This window comes from Penicillium waksmanii, assembly GCF_028829765.1.
Source record: "Penicillium waksmanii strain IBT 27052 chromosome Unknown utg000010l:1.0-3698451.0:1.0-3701458.0, whole genome shotgun sequence".
NCBI lineage: Eukaryota > Fungi > Ascomycota > Eurotiomycetes > Eurotiales > Aspergillaceae > Penicillium > Penicillium waksmanii.
The window spans coordinates 216532-236879 of record NW_026643256.1 but is presented as its reverse complement, the minus strand read 5'-3'; the positions used below and the strand labels follow the sequence as shown (position 1 = coordinate 236879).

Below are 20348 nucleotides of genomic sequence, written 5' to 3'. Positions count from 1 at the left end.
TAGTGAATAATAACGAAAGTCGAAAGAGAAGGGAGGAGGGTTAAGTGATGGAGAAATGAGTGATCAAGTATTGACTGATCGGAGTATCGGAGACATCGGCATTATTAAGAACTACGCAGTTGGTGCATCCCGCCCGCCGTGCTAACTTTTTTTGTTATCGGCCAAACAGTCCAATCTTCTTTGTTGCCCCCCTCCATCGCCCCTCTCTTCCCCAATTTTTCACCTTTTTTCTGGGTTTGATCTCTCTTGTCACTAGAATTCCTTTGATCTCTTGGGGCTCCGTCTCATTTCTTATTTTCTTTTCCTACTTCTCATTCGATCTGCTCTACCCCCCCTCCCCCCTGAACCATTACCCCACCATGGCCCCTCCTAAGGTCTTCTCGCTCGATGGCAAAAGCCTGAAGCTCGACACTGCAGAAGACATTGAGGCACACATCAAGCCTCTTGTTGAGAGCACCGATTACACCGAGATTCGCCTGGGCGGTAACACCCTCGGCGTGGGTGCTTGCGAGCGTCTCGCCGCTGTCATCGCCACTCAGAAGAGCCTCGAACACGCCGATCTTGCCGATATCTTCACCTCGCGACTTTTGTCTGAGATTCCCCCCGGCTTTGAAATCCCTTCTCGACGCCCTCCTTGAGATCCCGTCCGTACACACCGTCAACCTATCCGACAATGCCTTCGGTCTCAACACTCAGGCCCCCCCTCGTCGACTTCTTGTCCCGCCACACCCCCCTTCGCCACCTGATCCTGAACAACAACGGTCTTGGTCCCGCCGCTGGTACATTGGTCGCCGATGCCTTGAGCAAACTTGCCGAGCGCAAGGAGGAAGCGCGCAAGGAGGGCAAGGTGGTCGCCCTGCTGGAGAGCATCGTCTGCGGACGTAACCGTCTCGAGAACGGCAGTATGGAGGCCTGGGCCCGCGCCTATAAGAAGCACGCCGCCGGCCTGAAGTCCGTCAAGATGACTCAGAACGGTATTCGCCAGGAGGGTATCTCGCTGCTGCTTAAGGACGGTCTCCGCCACGCCAGCGGCCTGGAGGTCCTGGACCTGCAGGATAACACCTTTACCGTCATGGGTTCTACCGCTTTGGCTGGTGTTTTGGAGGGCTGGCCTTCCCTGCGCGAGCTGGGTGTTGGTGACTGCCTGCTCTCTCCCCGTGGTGGTGTCAAGGTTGCCAAGGCTCTAGCTGCCAACAAGAACCAGAAGATTCAGACTCTTCGTCTGCAGTACAATGAGGTTAAGGCCGACTTCGTGAAGGAGCTCGCTTTTGCTGCTAAGACTGCCCTTCCAAGTCTGCGTCGCGTTGAGCTGAATGGAAACATCTTCTCTGAGGATGATGAGAACATTACCGTTCTGCGTGAGCTTCTGGAGGCTCGCCAGGAGGAACACGGTACTGATGATGACCCTGAGGATAGCTGGGGTGTTGATGAGCTCGATGAACTCGAAGAGGAGGAGTCGGAAGAGGAAAGTGAGGGCGAGGAAGAGGAAGAGGAAGAGGAAGAGGAAGAAGAGGAGAAGCCCAAGACTGAGAAGGACATCAAGGATGCCGAGCGCGCTGAGGCAAACGCCCAGAAGATTGAGAAGGCGGTCGATGATCTCGCCGACGCCCTGGGCAAGACTGGCCTGTAGATCAATTGATCTACCTGCCCTCTTCCATCTTGGTTCCAGAATATTTGTTTATTGACGGATGCTGGAGTCATACCGCCTCTCACACTAGTCATGCAGGCAGCCCGACCCGTGGCCATGAAGAACAAATTGTCTCCATGGTCTTCTCGCGCAGCTCATGAGCACCCCGACTGACGATACCGACGCTACATCATCAGAAAAATTTCCCCTATCTTCATATACCCTGTTGACGTTGACGATGACGCCTGCACATAATCCCTTTCTTTTTCGTCCATAACACATGCATAGCCATCTCGAGCTCTGGTTTTCTTAGGAGGATACAAAAAAGGATTTGCTCCCATAGATGTGAATACAACTGGTCCACCAGGCGACCATCTCTTGCCTAATCAAACAATTCCCATACACGGTGATACATGTACTGGCCAGTTCCAAATAATCCCTTGTTGATACAGCGGACCAATCCAGGAACACCCGTCTAATAGCGGAAGACGAGTTGCCACAGCCGAGTCTATCCCCGAAAGAAGAGAAACTGAATGCCCAAAGCAGAAAGGAGGCGATATCGCTTTGAGCCCCATTTGCAGGGGTTGTAGTAAGATTTCTTCCAAAGCGAAGAGGGTATACTACAGCCATTGAGGAATATTTTTGGTCTAGTCACACATTTCATGTCGACCAATATTCCTTTCTTTGTCGAGGGGGCTTGGATGGAAATTCTGCCTTGTCCAATCATCAATCATTATAAAAAGGATATACAGGCATTATCTACGCTTCGACAGCACTACCACTGTTTCAAGGTGTGTATCATCTTTAATCGCCTTGGGCTGGCATTGATCAAGCTCCCCGGTAGTTTAATCGCTCGTTTTGGATATCCCGGGACACCTTAAATTGTCTTTTAAAAGGAAGTACGCTTCCAGTTAGACTTACAGCTACTATTAAATCGGAATTGAGGCTCAACATGGGTTTTCCTCGTAACCATCTTCTCACCCTGGGCTATTTGCTCTGTCTTTTGCAAGATCCTGTTGCTGCCGCCGTCACAGCCGGATCTATTCAAAGAAACAATGTATGTCCTGCTGGTTACTATCTCCAACAGAATCATCGATCTTTCATCGAGATAAGAGCTAAGAGCTAATCATATCATCTTTCGCGATAGTCCACAACCCTCCACGCCCGCGATGCATCTCCTTACCAACCAGATGCCATCTGTGGCATTTGCTACACATACGTTGTCCAAGCACTTGACTCTGGCAACTGCAAAAGGGTTGCCGAAACCACGGGCATCACAGTGGATCAAAGTTATCATGTGATTTAAGTGAATATCATACATGATGCATCTTTGGGTACTGTCTTGTAATTTGTTGCACGAGTAGTTATTGCATTTTTGTTGTAGTTGTCGTTGTAGTTGTATACTTCCAGTTGGATGTCCGAATCGGGCAATCACGTCTTGGCATTCAACCTCGGAGCTTCGCAGCTTCTGCCGACTTTCCATGTTGCCCTCATTCTCCCTTCGCCCTCCAACATTTCCCCTTCAACTCTCCTCCTCTTCTCGACTTACTTCACTCTCACAGCCCGTTCATCGGTATCGGCTGTGCCCCTGGAGTAAGTGACCGCGTGACCCCTCCTATTCACCACCATCCCCCATATACCGCGCCATGCCGGTCGCAAGATGCATTTGAGCCGGCGCATTGTTGTGATGATGCCCGGAAACCTTCCTCTCGCTGTCTGAGGGGAATATTCGATGTTTCGTGGCAACCATGTGCGATTCGAGATGTGAGTGACTTGCCTTTGCAAAGTCACTCACGGGGAAGCAAGGCAAAGAAAACTATGTTCAATCACCATCCAGAGCACCAGACATGCTTTGCGGTGGCCATTTGAGCACTGAACGAACTCCTATTCCTTGGTTTTCCTGGGCACTGGGTCTCCGGAGACGCCGCGACAAGACTTTTTTCGCAGTCATCAATGTGCAGCCTGCTGACTTTGGTTTTGGTACAGACTACAACGCAAAACGAATCCATCCCCATCCAACCACTCAGTTTCTCAACCCTTGGATTGATATACTCCCTACAAACCCCCACCAGCCCGTGGCCATGGATGCCAAAGAAATCGAGACAAAGGCCAAGGCCTTGACCAAGGCAGCCGCAGCAGAGGAGCCAACCTCCACGATGATCGGCATGCTAAAGGAATTGCAAACAGGAGTGCGCGCATCAGAAAGCCTTCTACGATCGACTCGCATCGGTATCATAGTCAACAAGCTCAAGACATCAAAGACGCCCGAAGTCGCGCGACTAGCCAGCGAGATCGTTTCGAAATGGCGCACCGAAGTCAACAAGCAAAAGCAAGCCGGCGGATCAGCAGCCAGTCGAGCCTCCAGTTCTCCTCGTCCAGCTCAGAACGGCAGCACCGGCGCATCCACACCCGCAGGGACTACCCCGACTGATAAGGCATCGAAGCTATCCGTTCCACCAGACAAGCGCACATGGAAGGCGGATAAGGTGGATACCAACGTGACCACGAGCAGGGTCCGCGACAGCTGCATCGGTCTTATGTATGACGGTTTGTGTCTGGGGTCGACCGAGTCCCCTAAGGACGTTTTGAAAAAGGCTATTTCTGTGGAGGGCGCTGCATACGATGCTCTCGGACCGGATACCAAGGAGGCATATCGCACAAAAATGCGCAGTCTGTTCCAGAACTTGAAAAACAAGAACAATGTCAGTCTGCGGAAGCGCGTACTCGACGGCGAGATCAAGCCTGATTATTTCATTCGCATGACGTCCGATGAACTGCGCTCTGATGCGCAACGTGAGGCGGATGAGAAGATCAAAAAGGTGAATATGAATAACGCCATGGTTGCTCAGGGCGAGAAGTCGATCAGTACCAGTTTGCAGTGCGGCAAGTGCGGTCAGCGAAAGGTCACCTACACCGAGGCCCAGACTCGCGCTGCTGATGAACCGATGACTCTGTTCTGCACGTGCTTGAATTGCGGCAAGTCCTGGAAGCAGTGAGAGATCGCGCGAGGTTGTGATGTTGGTGTGATCTACGGATCAAAATTGAAACGCGGTCGTGCGGAAAAGACAAATGTATCATTTACTGGGGCTCGGTGTTTCTTTTTCTTGATTTGATTTGATTTGCTGCGTTTCTTTGGGGCCTGGCTAGGCTCTTTGTCTCAACTTTCAGTTCTTTTTTTTCTCTTCCGCCTTTTCCCCTTAACTTGTGATTTTTATCCTTGATTCAAGGCTGTTCACGCCGAAATGGAGTTTTGCTGGAATTTGGAGGTGATCCGGAGGGAATGATGGATGGACGGGTTCCAAGTTGGGGATGATGGCGAAATCAGTACATGAAGTCGAGATGGTGGAGGGGTTCAGTCCTCAATGCATGCATTGAGTGGCTTATCACGAGGGAATATCTTTTCCTCTATTCCAAGGTTCTGAATAAAAGAAATCAAATGGAAACGAATGACATGTTTTAAGGCATACTAGTAGTATCCCATCCTCTCCAGGGCTTAGGCTAACAGTACCACTCGCCTGGGTAGTTGAACTTGAAGTACTACTAGTAGTATTTGAACCTCCAAGTCTCTCAATGAAAACCCTTTGTACTAACCTTTGAATCTTTCCAATGCCCGGGGGGGGGGGTGGTGAGCAAATGCGAGTGGCTGATATACGGACAGATTCGCCTTCAAATCCCATTCAGTCAAGGAGGGCTATCCAACTTATCTTCAATACTTGACAATACTAGTACTAGTACTATATCATGTGATATAAAAGGCCCCGCAACATCCTATTCTGTGGGGCATCATGACAATATAAGGTAACCATCCATCGGATGTAACTGGTGACGTCGATCTTCAACTTGAACATCAACCAGGACTCCCGACCCAACCTAATTCGATCCAAAAGAATATAAGGCTTACTCCGAGCACCAAACCCATCAATCAACCCTAAATTTAAAGCAAAAATAAAAAGAAGAAAATGGCATCTATAAAATCCCTCACGGACGCAGTCAACACCTTCCTACAAGCCCTAAAAACCACCCCCCTCTCAACAACCAAAATCCTCCAAACATTCACCAAAAGCCCAGTACCTCTCATCTACGAGCATGGGCTACCACAACTAGCCCCATTCCTGGGCCGCCGATTCACAGGACCTGAGGGTGTGGTACATTACTTCGAATTGCTGGGCGAAACGCTCTCGATCGAGGAGATGAAGTTTGAAAATGAGGGGGACTGGGTGGTGGACGGCTCTTCTTCGGCGGTTGTTTTGAGGGGAAAGGGAAGGTTTTGTTGGAAAGGGACCGGTCAGGTTTGGGATGAGACTTTTATTTATCGGGTTGGTCTTGCGGTGGAGGGAGATGGGGATGGGGAGATGAAGGTTTGTGAATATCGAGTTTGGGCGGATACTGGGGCTGCGTATCTTGCTAGGCGTGGGCGGTTGGATGAGGCGGTTTATGATGGGTATGGGGATGAGGATGGGGATATTGATAGTAATGGGAAAGGGCGATCTCAGGATGTGCTTGGGAATGGGCTGAATGTGTATGGCAGTTGTGGTTGAAGTGAAGGGTCAAAAAGACCTGGAGAGTCGCGCTACGAAAACTGGTGGCAATATCATATATATCATATTTACAGGAGGCAAAACACATCGGAGATTTTTCTATCTTCTAAAAAGCGAGTTCTTTTCTTATGTTACACTCTTCCAAAGCAATTTACCATTATGAGTCTATGCAGACGGATCACCAAGGGCGGAAAGAGCAAGAGAAGCCGGTCACAAGGACCCGGTCAGGTCAAGAGAAATTCATATCTCGCCGAGATGTGAAAGGTTGAGTATGAGAGGTGAAGTTGAAAGGTAAAAGGTAAAAGGTGAGAGGTGAGAGGTGAGAGGTGAGAGGTAAGGGTTGAAAATACACGGGAATATCATCCCTCAAAGACGTTCTGGTTCAGTTCGACCCCCATATCCTTAGCCATGCCTTGCATTTGGGCCTCGATGGCATCTTCCATTCCCCCACCAAGATGCAAGAACTGTCGGATCTTGGTGAACCAGAAGAAAATGTCACTCGTAAACAAGACAAAGCGGAAGACCATATGCCGGCCAAGATTGCGGATCTTTTCTGGCAGAGATAGATCGGGAGATTCGACCAGTGCCCGCGAGGCCCAGGTTCCGGTAATCTTGACGCGATTAACCGGCGAGCCAAGGAACTGGTTGTTCGCCTGAACGATGCGCAGATTGCGGCCGATGAAGATCAACTCCTGCGGCCATTTTGTCTCGTCGCCAAGAATGTCACGAACGGCCTTGCGTGCAGCCTGCTGCATCTCGTAGGAACGTTGAGCTCGTTCAGACTTGCTCAATCCCTCCAGGCCGCGCTGGGTCGACAGGTCACCGCCGCGATAAGGGCGCATCAGAGTTGCCGAGGCGAAGACATCGGTGTTTTTAACTCCCCATTTCTGGACAATCTCACCCAATGTATCGTTGTCGAAGGTGAGCATGGCCTTCCAGAGACGTGCGTACTGGTGTCTGAAATCAGGGTCCATGTGAATGTACAAGCCGTGGTCAATGAGAACCAGCTCCGGTTGACCAGATGGCTTTCGACGGATGAAGATGTTACCTGGGTGAGGGTCACAGTGTACCAGTCCCCAGAGGAACATTTGGGCAGAGAACAGGTCAACCATGGTCGTCATCACATCCTTGAGGGATAGTCCCAGTCCACCGCGGTTGTTCTGGCCTCGCCAGTGGTTGCGCTCCGGTTTGACCTTTGACAGATTTGGATCCATGGGGGCAGCAGCGCTTGATGGGGGGTCCATTGGTGTTCCGTGACAACCAGGGCTACCCTCGCGCCAACCGCCACGCCATGAGCGAGTGATGGCATCTTTGTCCCAAAGCCGTACACCTTCAATCCATTCGGCAGTCATGACTCGGTGTGAACTCAGCTCACGGAACACCTTTGGGATGTAGACACGGTCCCGTAGGCGGGGTTCTCCAGCAACGAGCCGCGCCATCTGCTCTGAATTATCGGCTTCGTTGAGAAAGTCCGTCTCGAGGGACAATCGCTCACTGATGTAGGGTACCAAGCTGTAGAAGGGTATATCGAATATTTTGCTGTAGATCCAAGTCACGGTTCTATCAAAGGAAGTTAGTCCGAATTCGGAGACCCTCACATCGCCCCCCGCCTTCTTTCAAAGGCAACACTCACTTGAAAGCGAACAAGTCCCAGGCCAGTTGCTGTACAATCTCCCGTTTCTGGATCTTAATTGCAACCTCCCGGCCATCCTGCAGACGAGCCCAGTGCACCTGAGCGACACTGGCACTGGCACGAGCCTTGCGCTCCATAACACCTTTACCCGGTTCCCCAGTGAAGGAGATGCCGAAGACCTCTTCGGGGGACTTGCCGAAATCCTCCCGAATGACCTTCTCCACCTCTTTCCAGCCATTTTGCGGCGCGTCATCGAACATGCGAGAGAACATTTGTTGGAACTCCGGCGGTAGGATGGCCGATTGCATCGCAATCGCTTGACCCATCTTTAGGTAGAGCCCACCATTGTGACGTAACAGATCGGACAGGCGCTCGGCGTTCCGGCCGTGGACCGTATTGATGGATTTCGCCAGCGGTGGATTTGGTCTGAAATTAATCTTGTAATCAAGGGCGACGAGGAGGCCGAGGGAAAAGGTCCGAGCCGTTCGAGTCAGAGAGGATGCGTAGAATTGGTTGTCGACGCCGTAGATGACACCGGCCGTGAGGGATGTATAGAATAGCCGTCGCAGCCATTTGCGAGTCCGTTTGTATTCTTTGGCCGCAGCTGGTTTTCCCAGGGATGCGGGCGATGGTGGAACAAAGGGCTGATAGCTGCCTGCGTGGACATGTCGGAGAAGCGACCGGCGGGGGAGGCGTGATGCGACAGTTGGCCGCAACGAGCGGAGGAGTGTGGCGTGCGCCATTGTAGTCGCAGACAATCAGCTATTATCAGCGCATATCTAAAGGGGAGAAGGAGGAGATCGTGACAAGAGTTTAAGTGAAGTGAAGTCAAAGAGAAGTCAAAGGAAGTCGGGAATTGCAAACCGGAGTCGGAGATAAGATTGCGCCTTCCGTCATCACGGGACCGAACTCCGCGGACCTAAAGTACTACTTACTTAAGTACTTGGGTTTACTCTACTCTCTACTTGCACTAATCTGCCTGTTTCGGGCTACTGGCTATTTTGAGCTTAGTTTCAGAAGCTGTCGACCATATTGTCTCACGTCAGCCTCGCACTCATTGCCCTAAGGGTCGTGGGGGCTGCAGCCTGCGAGTATATACACAAAGAACACCCCACATTGACTCCATCTCCCCTACACACTAATCCTAGCCATCTTTCTATATTCCATCTCGGTCATGGATGAGCTGAATTTGAATCTCCAGGAGGTCGACTCTCTCGAGGCAATCGTGATCGTGGACAATGAGCTGGATCCGATGTCCCCTCCAGCTCCAGATACTGTCCAAATCGTGGGAAACTTAGGACAAATCGCCCTGAGATCGGATAACAATTTGACCGATCGAGGTGGGGCATCCAAAGAAATGCGAATGGAAGATATATGCTGCTCTGCGCATGGTCTCTCTATTTTAGTGGTAAGATTATGCAACCCCCCAAACTCTCTCCGCACGAGGAATCATCCCACTGATATAAGACAGACAGCTACCAAGGGTGACCAGAAACACTCGGTCCTTTTCGATGTTGGACCGGAAGAAGATGTCTGGGAGAGAAATGTCAATCGACTACGTCCCAATCTCTCGTCCATCGAAGTCATCCAACTCTCGCATTGGCATCGAGATCACTCGGGTTGGTTATTCGTCCATATGCTTCAACATTTCGACTACATGGCCATTTGGTTAATATGAAATGCAGGCGGCCTATTAAGAGCAATCGAAATGATCAGAGAATCCCGCTCAGACGACCTTGTCGTGGACGTACACCCAGACCGACCCGTCTACCGAGGAATTGCTCTACCAGACACCATCATCTCCCTCCAGGCCGACCCAACCTTTGAGGAAATCCAAAATAGCGGTGCAGTACTACAAAAGCATGACGAAGCTCACACGGTACTCGACGATTTCTTCCTAATCTCGGGCGAGATTCCTCGAGTCACGCCGTACGAGACCGGCCTCCGGAACGCAGTCCGCTACGATCCAGAAGAGAAAGACTGGTTCTCGGACGAACTCATCGCGGACGAGCGCTTCCTCGCATGCAATCTCAAAGGCAAAGGACTCGTTGTATTCACCGGCTGCAGCCATGCCGGCGTGGTGAACACAGCAAAGAACGCAGTCCAACTCGGCGGCGGCGCACCACTCCACTGCGTCGTGGGTGGGTATCATCTCTCCATGAGTGAGCCCGCGCAGGTACAGAGTACAGTTGCCGATTTGAAACGACTGGACCCTGCAGTTCTCATGCCCGGGCACTGCACAGGCTGGCGGGCGAAATTCGCCATTGAGAAGCATATGCCCGGTACCATGGTTCCTTGCACAGTGGGGACAAAGATTATATTTTAGATATTACAGTAGAATCATGTAATGTTCGTCCTGTTCCACATATGTGCAGACGGTGACAGTTGAGGACTTGAAACCGGATCTTGATACTCCTTGCATCTTCATGGTTCCACGTGGGTATGAAGGGACCGATGTGAAGTTGCATGGCACTTGTTGCTCAGGGCAACTCAACATTCTATCCAGGGGTTGTTTCACTATCGGTCGGCTAAATTTTCTTTTTTTCTTCGTTTATCTCTGACATCATCTGATCCTTGCTGCGTTCTTGTCACACGATCGGAATTATGTTAGAGTGGGCGAAGGGAGAGGGTGCGCATGTTTCTGGTTGTAGTCATGGCGTGGTATAGGTGTGAGGTACATTCGGTGTAGGTGCCCAGTGGTGTGATTCAATCTAAGATAATCTTCCATGAATAGTATTCCATAGTATTTGCTGTAGCTCCATACTAGGTACTAAGGCTGTAAAATGAATTTGAATGGGCTACCATTCTGACTGAAACTTGAATTGTCCGTTGGACTACTGGGTTTATAAATACCACTACTAGTAGTACTACTAAGATTGATATAAAAACACAGTATCTTCATGACTGCCATTGCTGCAACCGATGCTAGTAGTTCAACAGCCCTAGGGGGTTTGGTAGATGTTGCGGCTGGTTCAACCTGATACTACTACTAGTTAGTTGTCTATCTCCGAGTCGTGAAAATATATATGTCACTATCCCAAGGTGCACCCATTACCTAGGTAGGCAGTGTTAGTTATCACAGCCTCCAGGGCTCCAGGGCTCTACTACTAGTAGTGCTAGTAGTAGTAGAAGACCAATATATATAGTTTGAGATGATCTAACAAAATTTTATTCAATTATATCACACTGGATGTCTAGTATCAACCGTGTGAAAACCAGTAATTAGTACAACTTAGAATCATATGCCACGATGAATTTCTCAATTTTCCCGTACAACCTACCAATTCAAGCTGCGAACACCTGGGCAATATCGCTGTGCACTGGCACTTGATAGTACCTACTACTACCAGTATTGGTACTACTACTAGTAGTAGGTCGTAGGTACTGATCCAGATCCATTGCAACTGAGAAAAACTACCAGATCTACCCAGAGAAACCAACCAGTACGCCCACTACTATGATCACTTATTTTCAAGGTTAACAACTCGACGACATTCAAAGCTCTTCACGACCCTCCAGGGCTATACGTCCAGAATTACCCGATACTATGCTTGCGATGCGCAACAATAACCTCAAAATTAGACCTCCAAGCCAAATCCCTCAACACGAGGCAGCCGCCACGTCTATCAAACTAGCAAAACTACTAACATCACCATCAACATCTCCACTGGAACCTTTGAGTCAAAGCCTGAACTCTACAACGCAGAACCAAGGAGCCAAGGGTAAGACAAATTATCGTGATGCATCGCAGGCTACACAATACAGTGTACAGCCCCCGCCAAGAAACCGATCACCATGCAAACCGGCCGCGGCCAAGTAGGCATTATCGAAAAGATATCCCTTGCACAGAATCTCGGCATCTCGGCGTTCTCCCCCTTCCACTCCCGTCCACCCCACGATTGACTGGCCACGGAGAGGGGTATGGCTACATGTAGACTAGTAAGACCGCGGAGGATTGACATGGAGAATGAAACGGAAGGGGTTACAGCGCAGAGGGCAACGCCGAGAGGGAATGAATGTTTGCCAAGACGATAATGCGGGAGGGATGCACGGCGGTCTCTTGGCGGGGTGTTCAGGGGGAGGGGCGGTAATTTTCATTTTTAGGCGATCAAGGGGGGAAGATGCCAAGTACGGAATAGAAGGGAGGAAGAAAATGCTCTCCATACGAAGTAAGAATAATCTTTATCGGATCTTGAGTCGTTCCAAGACTTGTCAAGGTTTTTTTTTGGATGGAGGCCAAGATGCTGCAACGAAGATCATCGGGGCTGGTTGTGTCAGGACATTGGCGCGGCGCCAAGAAAGGATTGACTGGAGAGAATGATGAATCGGAGGGATGATGTGCAGGAGAAGGTCGATTTTGGTTTTTGGGCCGATGCTCGGGTCGATCTTGGAGTGAGGTGGTAATTGTCATGGGTCATTGTTACTTCTGTACAGAGTAGTACTGCGGCAATAGTCAGATGAGTCTCGGCGTGATTGGCTTCTGTGTACGTACAGTGCTTCGAATACTAGCATATGATTCTCTTCTTATCGTTAACTCTGATTCCGATACTAATTTTCTTGACATTCCCTAGTTCCCCGGCGCCAAGTCCTGGTTCCAATTGTTTACATCGTTAGTTTACTCCGCACTATTCAAATTTATAGATCCCGCGTTCGGGATGCGAGATAAGGAGCAAGGAACTGTCGATCGCTACACTTTTCTTGGGGTTCTTGGAGCTATAAACGCTCACCATTGGATCCAGAATGACGCCGAGATTTTGTCGGCCAAGACTGGTGGTGAAACTTGATTGAATTTGATGACCCTGGGCGTCAGACTATGGGGATTGGCACGTCGATCCTGGAGAAGAAACATGGGGCATATCGGAGCGACGTTGATATGAGTATTTTGCAACAGTCATACAATTGAATCATATTTACAGACCCTTCCTTACTATCTGTATTGTAGCATGTATGTGCACAGCCTCAAGTCTGCAAGAAGAATAGGCAGCACGTCGATCAGGTCATCCCTGTCTTGCTTGGCATACTGCGGTCTTTGAACACACCCAAAATAAACATATACAGCGGTGTACGGTGTATAACATGGCACTACTCGGTACATACTTACAATACATCGAGAAGCTTTGAGATGGTACATCCCGCATATGCAGTATAGACTACGAGACTGTCCAAATAGAGGCAAAGATATCGGCAGTGTCTCCAATTGCCGATCTGCGTCGGGCAACGGCTATTCATAGACACAGCCACCTCTCCCCATCTTTAGATTCATTATGTCGGGGCCTGACAGGCAGTCGGATAGTAACACAGTTCATTGGCAGCATCGTCGCTGTCGTCCCCATTGGATTGCCGCAGCGCCGAAGCAGTGGACTAGGATCGGCGGCTTTGCCCCGACTGTAATGAGATTCATCCAATGTCTGAGACCAGAATCGTCGCCGTCACCGTCTCAGGCACAAAACGAAACAGAAACAGAAACAGTCGGCGTCCAAATACAAGTGAAGAATTGTATTGCAACGGTAAGCAGCCGTGATACAGGTTTCACCCCGGACAGAAAACAAAGACCAAGGCCTCTCTAAACCGACGCACACGCACCGTCCAATACAGCAGTACGCACACACACACAGAAGTATTCCATAATTCAACTACACTATGTATCGCACAGCCATCAAGACAAAGGCTATGATGTAGTTGAACTTCGGCCAACTTGCCCAGTCCATAACCTCCCGACCCAGACACGCGCCGATCAGCGGCTCTGTTTTTCTCCACGACAAGCTAGGAGGAACCCGCATAACACATGAACATGAGCAAGCTTCACATGGAATAATGTACCAGGATCTCTTGCGAAATGCAAAACAAGCACATGATTGGTCGGATAGGAAGTAAATTGACCCTCCGTCAAAAAACCAGTTTCGTGCGCGAATGCACCCCCCATCCCCATCCCATCCCACCCCAATTTTAAATAGTGATATGCGCTATGGGACGCCTGCACCTGAAAAAAGAGTTCGTGCCTTGCCCGTTGTGAGCGGAGTGGGGGCCGCTATTTTTCCTTTTGCTGCTTTCTCCTGTCGATCAGGGCCTCGCGAACCAACCATGAGCGGAATCAACTGTTCTCTTTGCTTATGCTGGCCATTTCGCGAGTCTGATCTAGTTTAGTCTGGTCTCGTGTGGCTCCGCGTCGCGTCGTGATGTTTCTTATTTTGTTTTGATCGAGTCTGTTTATTATTAGTATTCTCCGTACGAGTACGGAGTATGCTTCTCAACACACACCCCTTCCCCTCGCCCCAGATCGGAAGAATTACCCCTGACTAGTATGTCGTCATGGTCGGCCCCCAATACTAGCTATACCTGCATTTTACATTGTGCCTGTGCATTCCTGACCCCGGAGTATCGTACGGAGGAAAGTAAAGTACAGATTTCATCATTGGTCTAGCTTCCTCCACGCGCTACCTGCCTCCTTGGGTAAGAACCTACATGCAAAGGTGAACGGTAAGGTGAAGCGGAATACTCGTGTACTGGCTACGGGCGGGACGGCCCATTGCTTCTAGACTCAGTATGGAGGTGTAGCTTTACGGCATTGAGTTTCCTGTCCTACTATTAAGGCCCGGAGATTGGGGAGGGCGAAAGGGATTAATTCAGTATAACCCCGCGGAAATTTCCGAATTTGGTACCCCGGCTCGGTGCATTTTACCCGTTTGATGAAACGATTGCCGATAAGCATTTAACTTAGGTTGGGAGAGGAGAGGAGAGGAGATGGGATTTGCATTTACATCATCGGACTCTTGTCTGAAGATTTACGATGTACGGAGTAGTGCTTGCAGTGCTGATCGGCACAGGGGTTCGACGTAGCCAAGAGATGAGCAGGTCAGTGAGACCTTGCTGTCTACGGAGTACTCACTATATACTCGTAGTTATGCCAGTGCAGAGGTGTATCGGGGAGGAAGACCAGTTAGAAACGAAGTCTAGGGCTGACCATCAGAAAGCGAACATTGATGAGCGATCCACATCGAATTGAACAGAACTATTAAAACTTTCCTTTTTTTTCAAGCAATGTGGACTGAATAATTTACCCGGGTCTTGGACAATCACGTTGTCCGATCAGAGATTTGTAGACGTTGAACCCTAGGGCAGAATGGAGACTACCACTACTTCTAGAACCAAAAAAACCCCGAAGGAGGGGCAGAGTACAGCAGAGCAAGGCCCGTTCCAAACATGCCATGCGACACAAACACCGAACAGAAGTTGCGACAAGGTCCATAATCCATAATCCATAATCCATAATATGTCGGGTAGACCAAGCGGTGCCGACTCCCGCGATGCCGCGCGTAGCCCGAGCCCTGGACGGGATTCCGGCCGACATGCCGAAAAAGGGTTCGAGAACACCGAGACAGCTTCTCCGATAAGTGTAGCCCCATTCGAGAACAAAATTTTACAGGATCTGTCTTAGTTTGATTTGTCCTGCGACCGAGGCTTTTTTTTCACGTACTGAGTAAAGGTCGATGATGTCGTTGTGTGTGCCGGGAACCGAGTCCAATAATTGGAATTGATCCAATGAGCCCCCAGGGGGGGCGAGAAATGGGGCACTTAGACTGAGTCGGTGTCGGTGGTCGGGGTCGGTGTCGGGGTCGGTGAAAATCCCTTTTTACCTTTTTGTCTTACGAAAATGTCAGAGCAAAAGCAAAGCACAGACACATGATTGCTGACGGGTGTGCGCTTCCGCATTAGAGAATGACGATATGTCCGCACTACCCTTGTGTCTACTGTAGATAAGTCCGCACTATGTACTTCCTGTACGGAGTATGCACCCAAGAGATGAAAACAACTAGTTCATACCATACAAACGCCCCGTCTTACCTACTGTAGTTACGGGTACAAAGGCACGCGAGGTAAAAAAAGAACGCCAACGCGCGATTTTCTTCCCTTGTCCGACTCGAGCCGGTGACCGCTAGCCACGTTCATCTCCTTGCATCCTGCAGCAGAAGAAACAGCAGGACGCGCATACTCCATACGCAGACGGGGAACTCTTACAGTTCAACAGCCATGCATGCACCGCCGATTGGATCCAGATCCAGTCCAGTCACGGCAACGCGGGAGAATCCCATTCGCGAACCTTAATGCAGGCGCGGGAACCGCATGGAAAGTCTATACTAGACCCCGTGCGACTAGTTTGTATACTACGGAGCACGGCGACGGTGACTGTAAGCTTCCCGTAGGCTCCCCGTGGATTTAATTCGACTTGACTCGACAGTCTCCGGTAAGAACCTGGGGGAAATCGTGAGAACGGACGCTGGGATCTCTTGGCGAACCCGGCGCGGACGTTGAAGGGGGTCTAGTGGCTTTAGTTTGGGTATAGTACTACTGTAATTGATGCTAGCGGGCTTTTCTACGGGTACCTGTACTATGTAGGGATATGTTCCAAGGTTATGATTATGACAATGGCAATGTATAATACATATGATGTTGTGATGGGCGGAGTGTGCAGAGGGACTCGGAGGGTTGTTGTATTGCGACAACTGGCATGGTCTAGCCGTCCGCGGAGGTCGTTGAAAGGACGCTATTCTAGTCTCGACTTGGAGGGGAGAGGCATAAAATGCCTCAAAAGCACTAACCCTGATCAGGCCAGCAGCGGTAGGGTAAATTGGCGACCGATGTGGCAGGGCGATCGTCTAGTGGGGAATGGGCCCCGGTGAGGGTTTGATTCAGATGGCGGGTCCATTAGGGAGGGTGTGATTGCTGGAAATTGGAGGAAATTGGGGGGCTTTCCCCATCGACTAGCCCACTACTGTAGGTACACGGGTGCGCGGTGAAAGCCAAGCTGCACATCATGTAGCTCTCGTACAGAGTACGAGTATGGAGTATGGTGATGGCCATTGGAAGTTAGGAAGTAGCCATTGAGTGTTGTGAGTGAAGGTATACTAATTAGAGGATGGATGCTAATGCATAGCATCATAGTATACTATCATAGCATACGAGTATACTACATTACTACATTACTAGGTACTACACTCATAAGTACACGGCAGGTGCTTCCTGCTTCTCCCGGCGCGGCAGAATCGGCAGGAGTTTTGTGACTAAGCCAGTTTAACACGCCGCTATTGGCTGAAATCTCCCTGCTGAAACTAACCGTTTCAGGCACTTCGTTCCTTTCCGGCTTCTTACCATACGATACACTCATCACTACCCCCGAAACGATCAAATGCGACCAGCCTGGGAAAAGCGTCGGCGGAAAACGGCATGATAAGCTGGCCATGACGTGAGAGTTTCAGTCTTCAGTCTTATCGGGGCACCAGGACGGAGTAAATAGTACGAGGGTGAAGCCAAGGAACATTCCAGGGCCCGCGGAGAGCCCGCAGACAAAAGACCATGGTTGTGGTACTCTCTTGCATAAAATACGAAAGAATTTTCATTTGGTACACTTTGGTAGACTTTGGTATACTCCATACACTTCACCTGCAACCACGGAACTCAGGGCCAGTCGAAGCCTTCTAGAAAACATCCAGAAGACTTGCGCACACGCACGGGCTCCACTCGCCACGAAGGGAAATTCGCCCAGGGCGGATGGCCGTGCCGGTCGCCCACTGGTGATTGAGGGTGGTGGTGTGTCTCTGTTCTCTGGGGCTCCTGGGGCTCCTGGGGCTCCACTGGGGTAAGAGAATTTACTATGGAGCAGGGAGAAAATTCTCGCACTTGGTCCGACATGATCGAGATTTCTCCGCGCGCCGTGGCCGTGGCCGTGGCCACGACCATTGCCATTGTTCTCGGTCTTCACCGCATGAAAAAAGAAAGAAGAGGAATTAAAATTCAAAATTTAAAATTCAAACTGAGTGGCAATCGAATTGCATTGTGAGGCATTTTGTTGCAGTGTCTGTGCCCTTGCCCTTACTCTTTTCCCCAGACCAACGACATCAGCGGCGCGATCGCCCAAGGCTGAAAATTGAATCGGATCCTTCCACGCGAGTGACGTGAAAGGTGAGGGAGTGGCAAGTGCTGCCATTGGAGTGATAGCCAAAGATATCTTCCGCCTCATTACTAGTCCTTCTGCAGTGAGGTATATCGTCACGGTGGAAGCAGTAGCAAACAGCCTGAGTACACATGATAGACACTGGCAGTATGAGATCGGCAGTATACATATCAACCTGAACGGCCTAGATCAAACAATCTACCTGCTACAAACGACGAAACACGAGTTACCGTAGAAACAACCTCAAAGTAAAGACAATAGAGCAGTTCCACGGGTCATCGTGGAACACAGGACAGGGCACCAATTCGCGAAACACCGTGTCCATCGCCGACTCTCCTCTCCTGCCGACAAGCGCCCTGTCGAGAAGTCGGTCTCCATCGAAGCTCTCCACTCCTGCAACCCTAGAAACGACAAGATCCTTGGGAGGGTCCGCCTGCATATTTCACACACCTAATAGTAATGCCAGACAACTCCATAGAACCACGACTCCAAGTGAAATCCAAGAGTTGTGGCACCCCGTTCCCCGAATGCGTCTTTTCTTGCCCTTCCCTTATCCCCACTCCACGCTACGCTACGCTACAGTCATGCGACGCCATCCCCTAACCTGTCGTAGCGTCGTACCCTCCAACCCGCCCTCGTAAAGAGAACTTGAAAAGAGAGACCCCCGACAATGCGCCCGACACCCCGACCCCCCGACCCCCCCCCCTACTCGTATGGAGTGCCCCATCCTTCATCCCACCATCCATCCCACCAGGATCCTCCTGACCACGGGCCGGTCTTGGCTGACGTGCAAAGGGATCAAAGGAGAGAGGGTACTGTACGAGTACTCCGTAGGGTACGGATATGGCGTAGAGAAAGCGGGAGTCCCCCGGAATGATCGCACAGCACGGGGTCATTGGGGGACGAAGCGTTGTGAACGCGTGCCGTTCTCCATAATGCAATAGCAATTTCAATTTCAATTCCCCAATTTCCAGCCGCCCTGAGCGTGGGCGTATGTACTTCTATTCTTAACTACGTACGTACTGTAGGTTGGTGGTGGACTAGGCCCTGATAGACACACCGGTCGGGTTAGATAGGATGGGGAATGAACTGGAGATGAAGGGGAATTGAGGCAAAAGGCAAATACGGGTAATCTCGCTGGGGGGATTGGGTTGATTGATTGATTTGGAGATGATCGGGGCCCCGAGGGGCCCCTCTTTTCTTGAATCGTTTGATGGAGATGGGGATGGGGATGCTGCTGGGTTCCTTTGTCTTGACCGACCGAACGGATTGAGAGAGTTCAGGGGAAGTGAAAATTCAATTCCATATGGAGTACCATTCCTATTACTGTTCAAACGCCCTCAATTGGTTGTGGCCGTTGATGCCAACCGCGGAAAGCGCCGGGGACTACTGAGCAGTCCTGGACTTACTCGTACACTGTGTGGAAGTGCTTTGTACTTTGGCTACTCGCAGTCATACTACTACTACTACTACTAGTACTATACGAATGCGAAGCAGTATCAATCCCGACCAATCTAGTTCTCGCCCTCGTCCTCAGTACGGGGTACCCCGTACGGGTTCCCGGCGAGAATGTGCAGAAGTACTGGAGGTGTACTCCGCAGGTGTAGATGTAGATGTAGATGTAGGTGCTTGACCACCTACAGACTCGCCATTGATCCTTCAATCCGGGGGTGCATCCTACAAATGAAGTTGGTGGCTAGGATCGTCCAATGGCGGAGGGTGACGGTGCCAGCGAAGCCTGGAGATCGCGACGCCTTATACGCATCGAGTATCCCGGGAAAAGCTTGCTACCGGGATTATTCCCTGGTCGCGGTGATCAGCGCAGAGGACTAGGATGTTGCTAATTCACGTTCACATTGAGGTTGACAGCTGCTTCGCCGTTCACAACGGTATGGTTGTTCCTCGGCCAAGTTCCACCATGTGTATCACATCACGCCAGCCCTACTAACCCAGCAGAGCAGTCGCCGAGCGATGGGGGCCAGAGAGTAGAGAGTACACTGAGGGTCAGGTCCCAGGGCCAGAAGGGAGGCGATCAGCGAGAGAATGACCTCATTATCGTTGGGGCGGACATTGATTCGATGCATGCCGAGACTAGATGGCGTTAGTGAGCGGGGGCCTGCTGGGGGAGAGTGGCCAGTGAGGAAGAGGGAATTAAATGACGCTGTGGTGGTCCCCCACGAGGAGAGAAGAGAAGTCGAAGAGGGCAGCTGGGGCGAGGATGTGGCAATAAGGGGATGATGGGAGAGGCGGGATGTGTCGATAAGAAGGAGGTTGGTGAACAAATGAGCAGAAAGAGTGACCTAATGGTATTGTGTATGTATGGTATGGTATCAAGGATACGCGGCATGTTGTCGCCGCTTGCGGTGCCCCTGGCAATTGGACAATTGGGGAAATCGGGTAACACGGAGCAGAGATTTAGCCATGACATCTACAATTAGGGTATAGGAATCGTGTAGTGTAGTTGGCTCGATGACTAGGTAGGATGTAGATGAGTAGGCTCAGTAGAGTGAGTAGAGTAGAGATTTTGGCCATTGCCACCGCTGCAGTACAGTACATACTTCTATACTACGCGTAGATTCCTGGAATTCTCCGGCATGCCAT

The 20348-nt window shown here is 50.4% G+C and overlaps 8 protein-coding genes across 8 annotated transcripts; 7 read left to right on the top strand and 1 right to left on the bottom strand.

Moving 5' to 3' along the window:
• Positions 1–359: 359 nt before the first annotated feature.
• On the top strand, positions 360–638 carry N7481_012035 (Ran GTPase-activating protein 1; the record flags this gene model as incomplete). The annotated part of the gene is made up of 1 exon (XM_057271254.1): positions 360–638. The coding sequence occupies one exon, from the start codon at positions 360–362 to the stop codon at positions 636–638; it is 279 nt and encodes a 92-aa protein (XP_057115442.1).
• Positions 639–673: 35 nt separating this feature from the next.
• N7481_012034 (GTPase-activating protein RNA1) lies at positions 674–1630 on the top strand (the record flags this gene model as incomplete). Its single annotated transcript, XM_057271253.1, has 1 exon — positions 674–1630. The coding sequence occupies one exon, from the start codon at positions 674–676 to the stop codon at positions 1628–1630; it is 957 nt and encodes a 318-aa protein (XP_057115441.1).
• Positions 1631–2579: 949 nt separating this feature from the next.
• Positions 2580–2933, top strand: N7481_012033 (uncharacterized protein; the record flags this gene model as incomplete). The annotated part of the gene is made up of 2 exons (XM_057271252.1): positions 2580–2684; positions 2775–2933. 2 exons carry the CDS (start codon positions 2580–2582, stop codon positions 2931–2933), a joined length of 264 nt encoding a protein of 87 aa, XP_057115440.1.
• A 541-nt stretch (positions 2934–3474) lies between these two features.
• On the top strand, positions 3475–4623 carry N7481_012032 (transcription elongation factor DST1; the record flags this gene model as incomplete). Its single annotated transcript, XM_057271251.1, has 1 exon — positions 3475–4623. The coding sequence occupies one exon, from the start codon at positions 3475–3477 to the stop codon at positions 4621–4623; it is 1149 nt and encodes a 382-aa protein (XP_057115439.1).
• Positions 4624–5586: 963 nt separating this feature from the next.
• N7481_012031 (uncharacterized protein) lies at positions 5587–6165 on the top strand (the record flags this gene model as incomplete). Its single annotated transcript, XM_057271250.1, has 1 exon — positions 5587–6165. The coding sequence occupies one exon, from the start codon at positions 5587–5589 to the stop codon at positions 6163–6165; it is 579 nt and encodes a 192-aa protein (XP_057115438.1).
• Positions 6166–6524: 359 nt separating this feature from the next.
• On the bottom strand, positions 6525–8541 carry N7481_012030 (ABC1 kinase family protein; the record flags this gene model as incomplete). The annotated part of the gene is made up of 2 exons (XM_057271249.1): positions 6525–7725; positions 7799–8541. 2 exons carry the CDS (start codon positions 8539–8541, stop codon positions 6525–6527), a joined length of 1944 nt encoding a protein of 647 aa, XP_057115437.1.
• A 431-nt stretch (positions 8542–8972) lies between these two features.
• N7481_012029 (MBL fold metallo-hydrolase) lies at positions 8973–10124 on the top strand (the record flags this gene model as incomplete). Its single annotated transcript, XM_057271248.1, has 3 exons — positions 8973–9206; positions 9270–9417; positions 9484–10124. The coding sequence occupies 3 exons, from the start codon at positions 8973–8975 to the stop codon at positions 10122–10124; spliced, it is 1023 nt and encodes a 340-aa protein (XP_057115436.1).
• Positions 10125–11345: 1221 nt separating this feature from the next.
• Positions 11346–11701, top strand: N7481_012028 (uncharacterized protein; the record flags this gene model as incomplete). Its single annotated transcript, XM_057271247.1, has 2 exons — positions 11346–11520; positions 11571–11701. 2 exons carry the CDS (start codon positions 11346–11348, stop codon positions 11699–11701), a joined length of 306 nt encoding a protein of 101 aa, XP_057115435.1.
• Positions 11702–20348: the final 8647 nt, after the last annotated feature.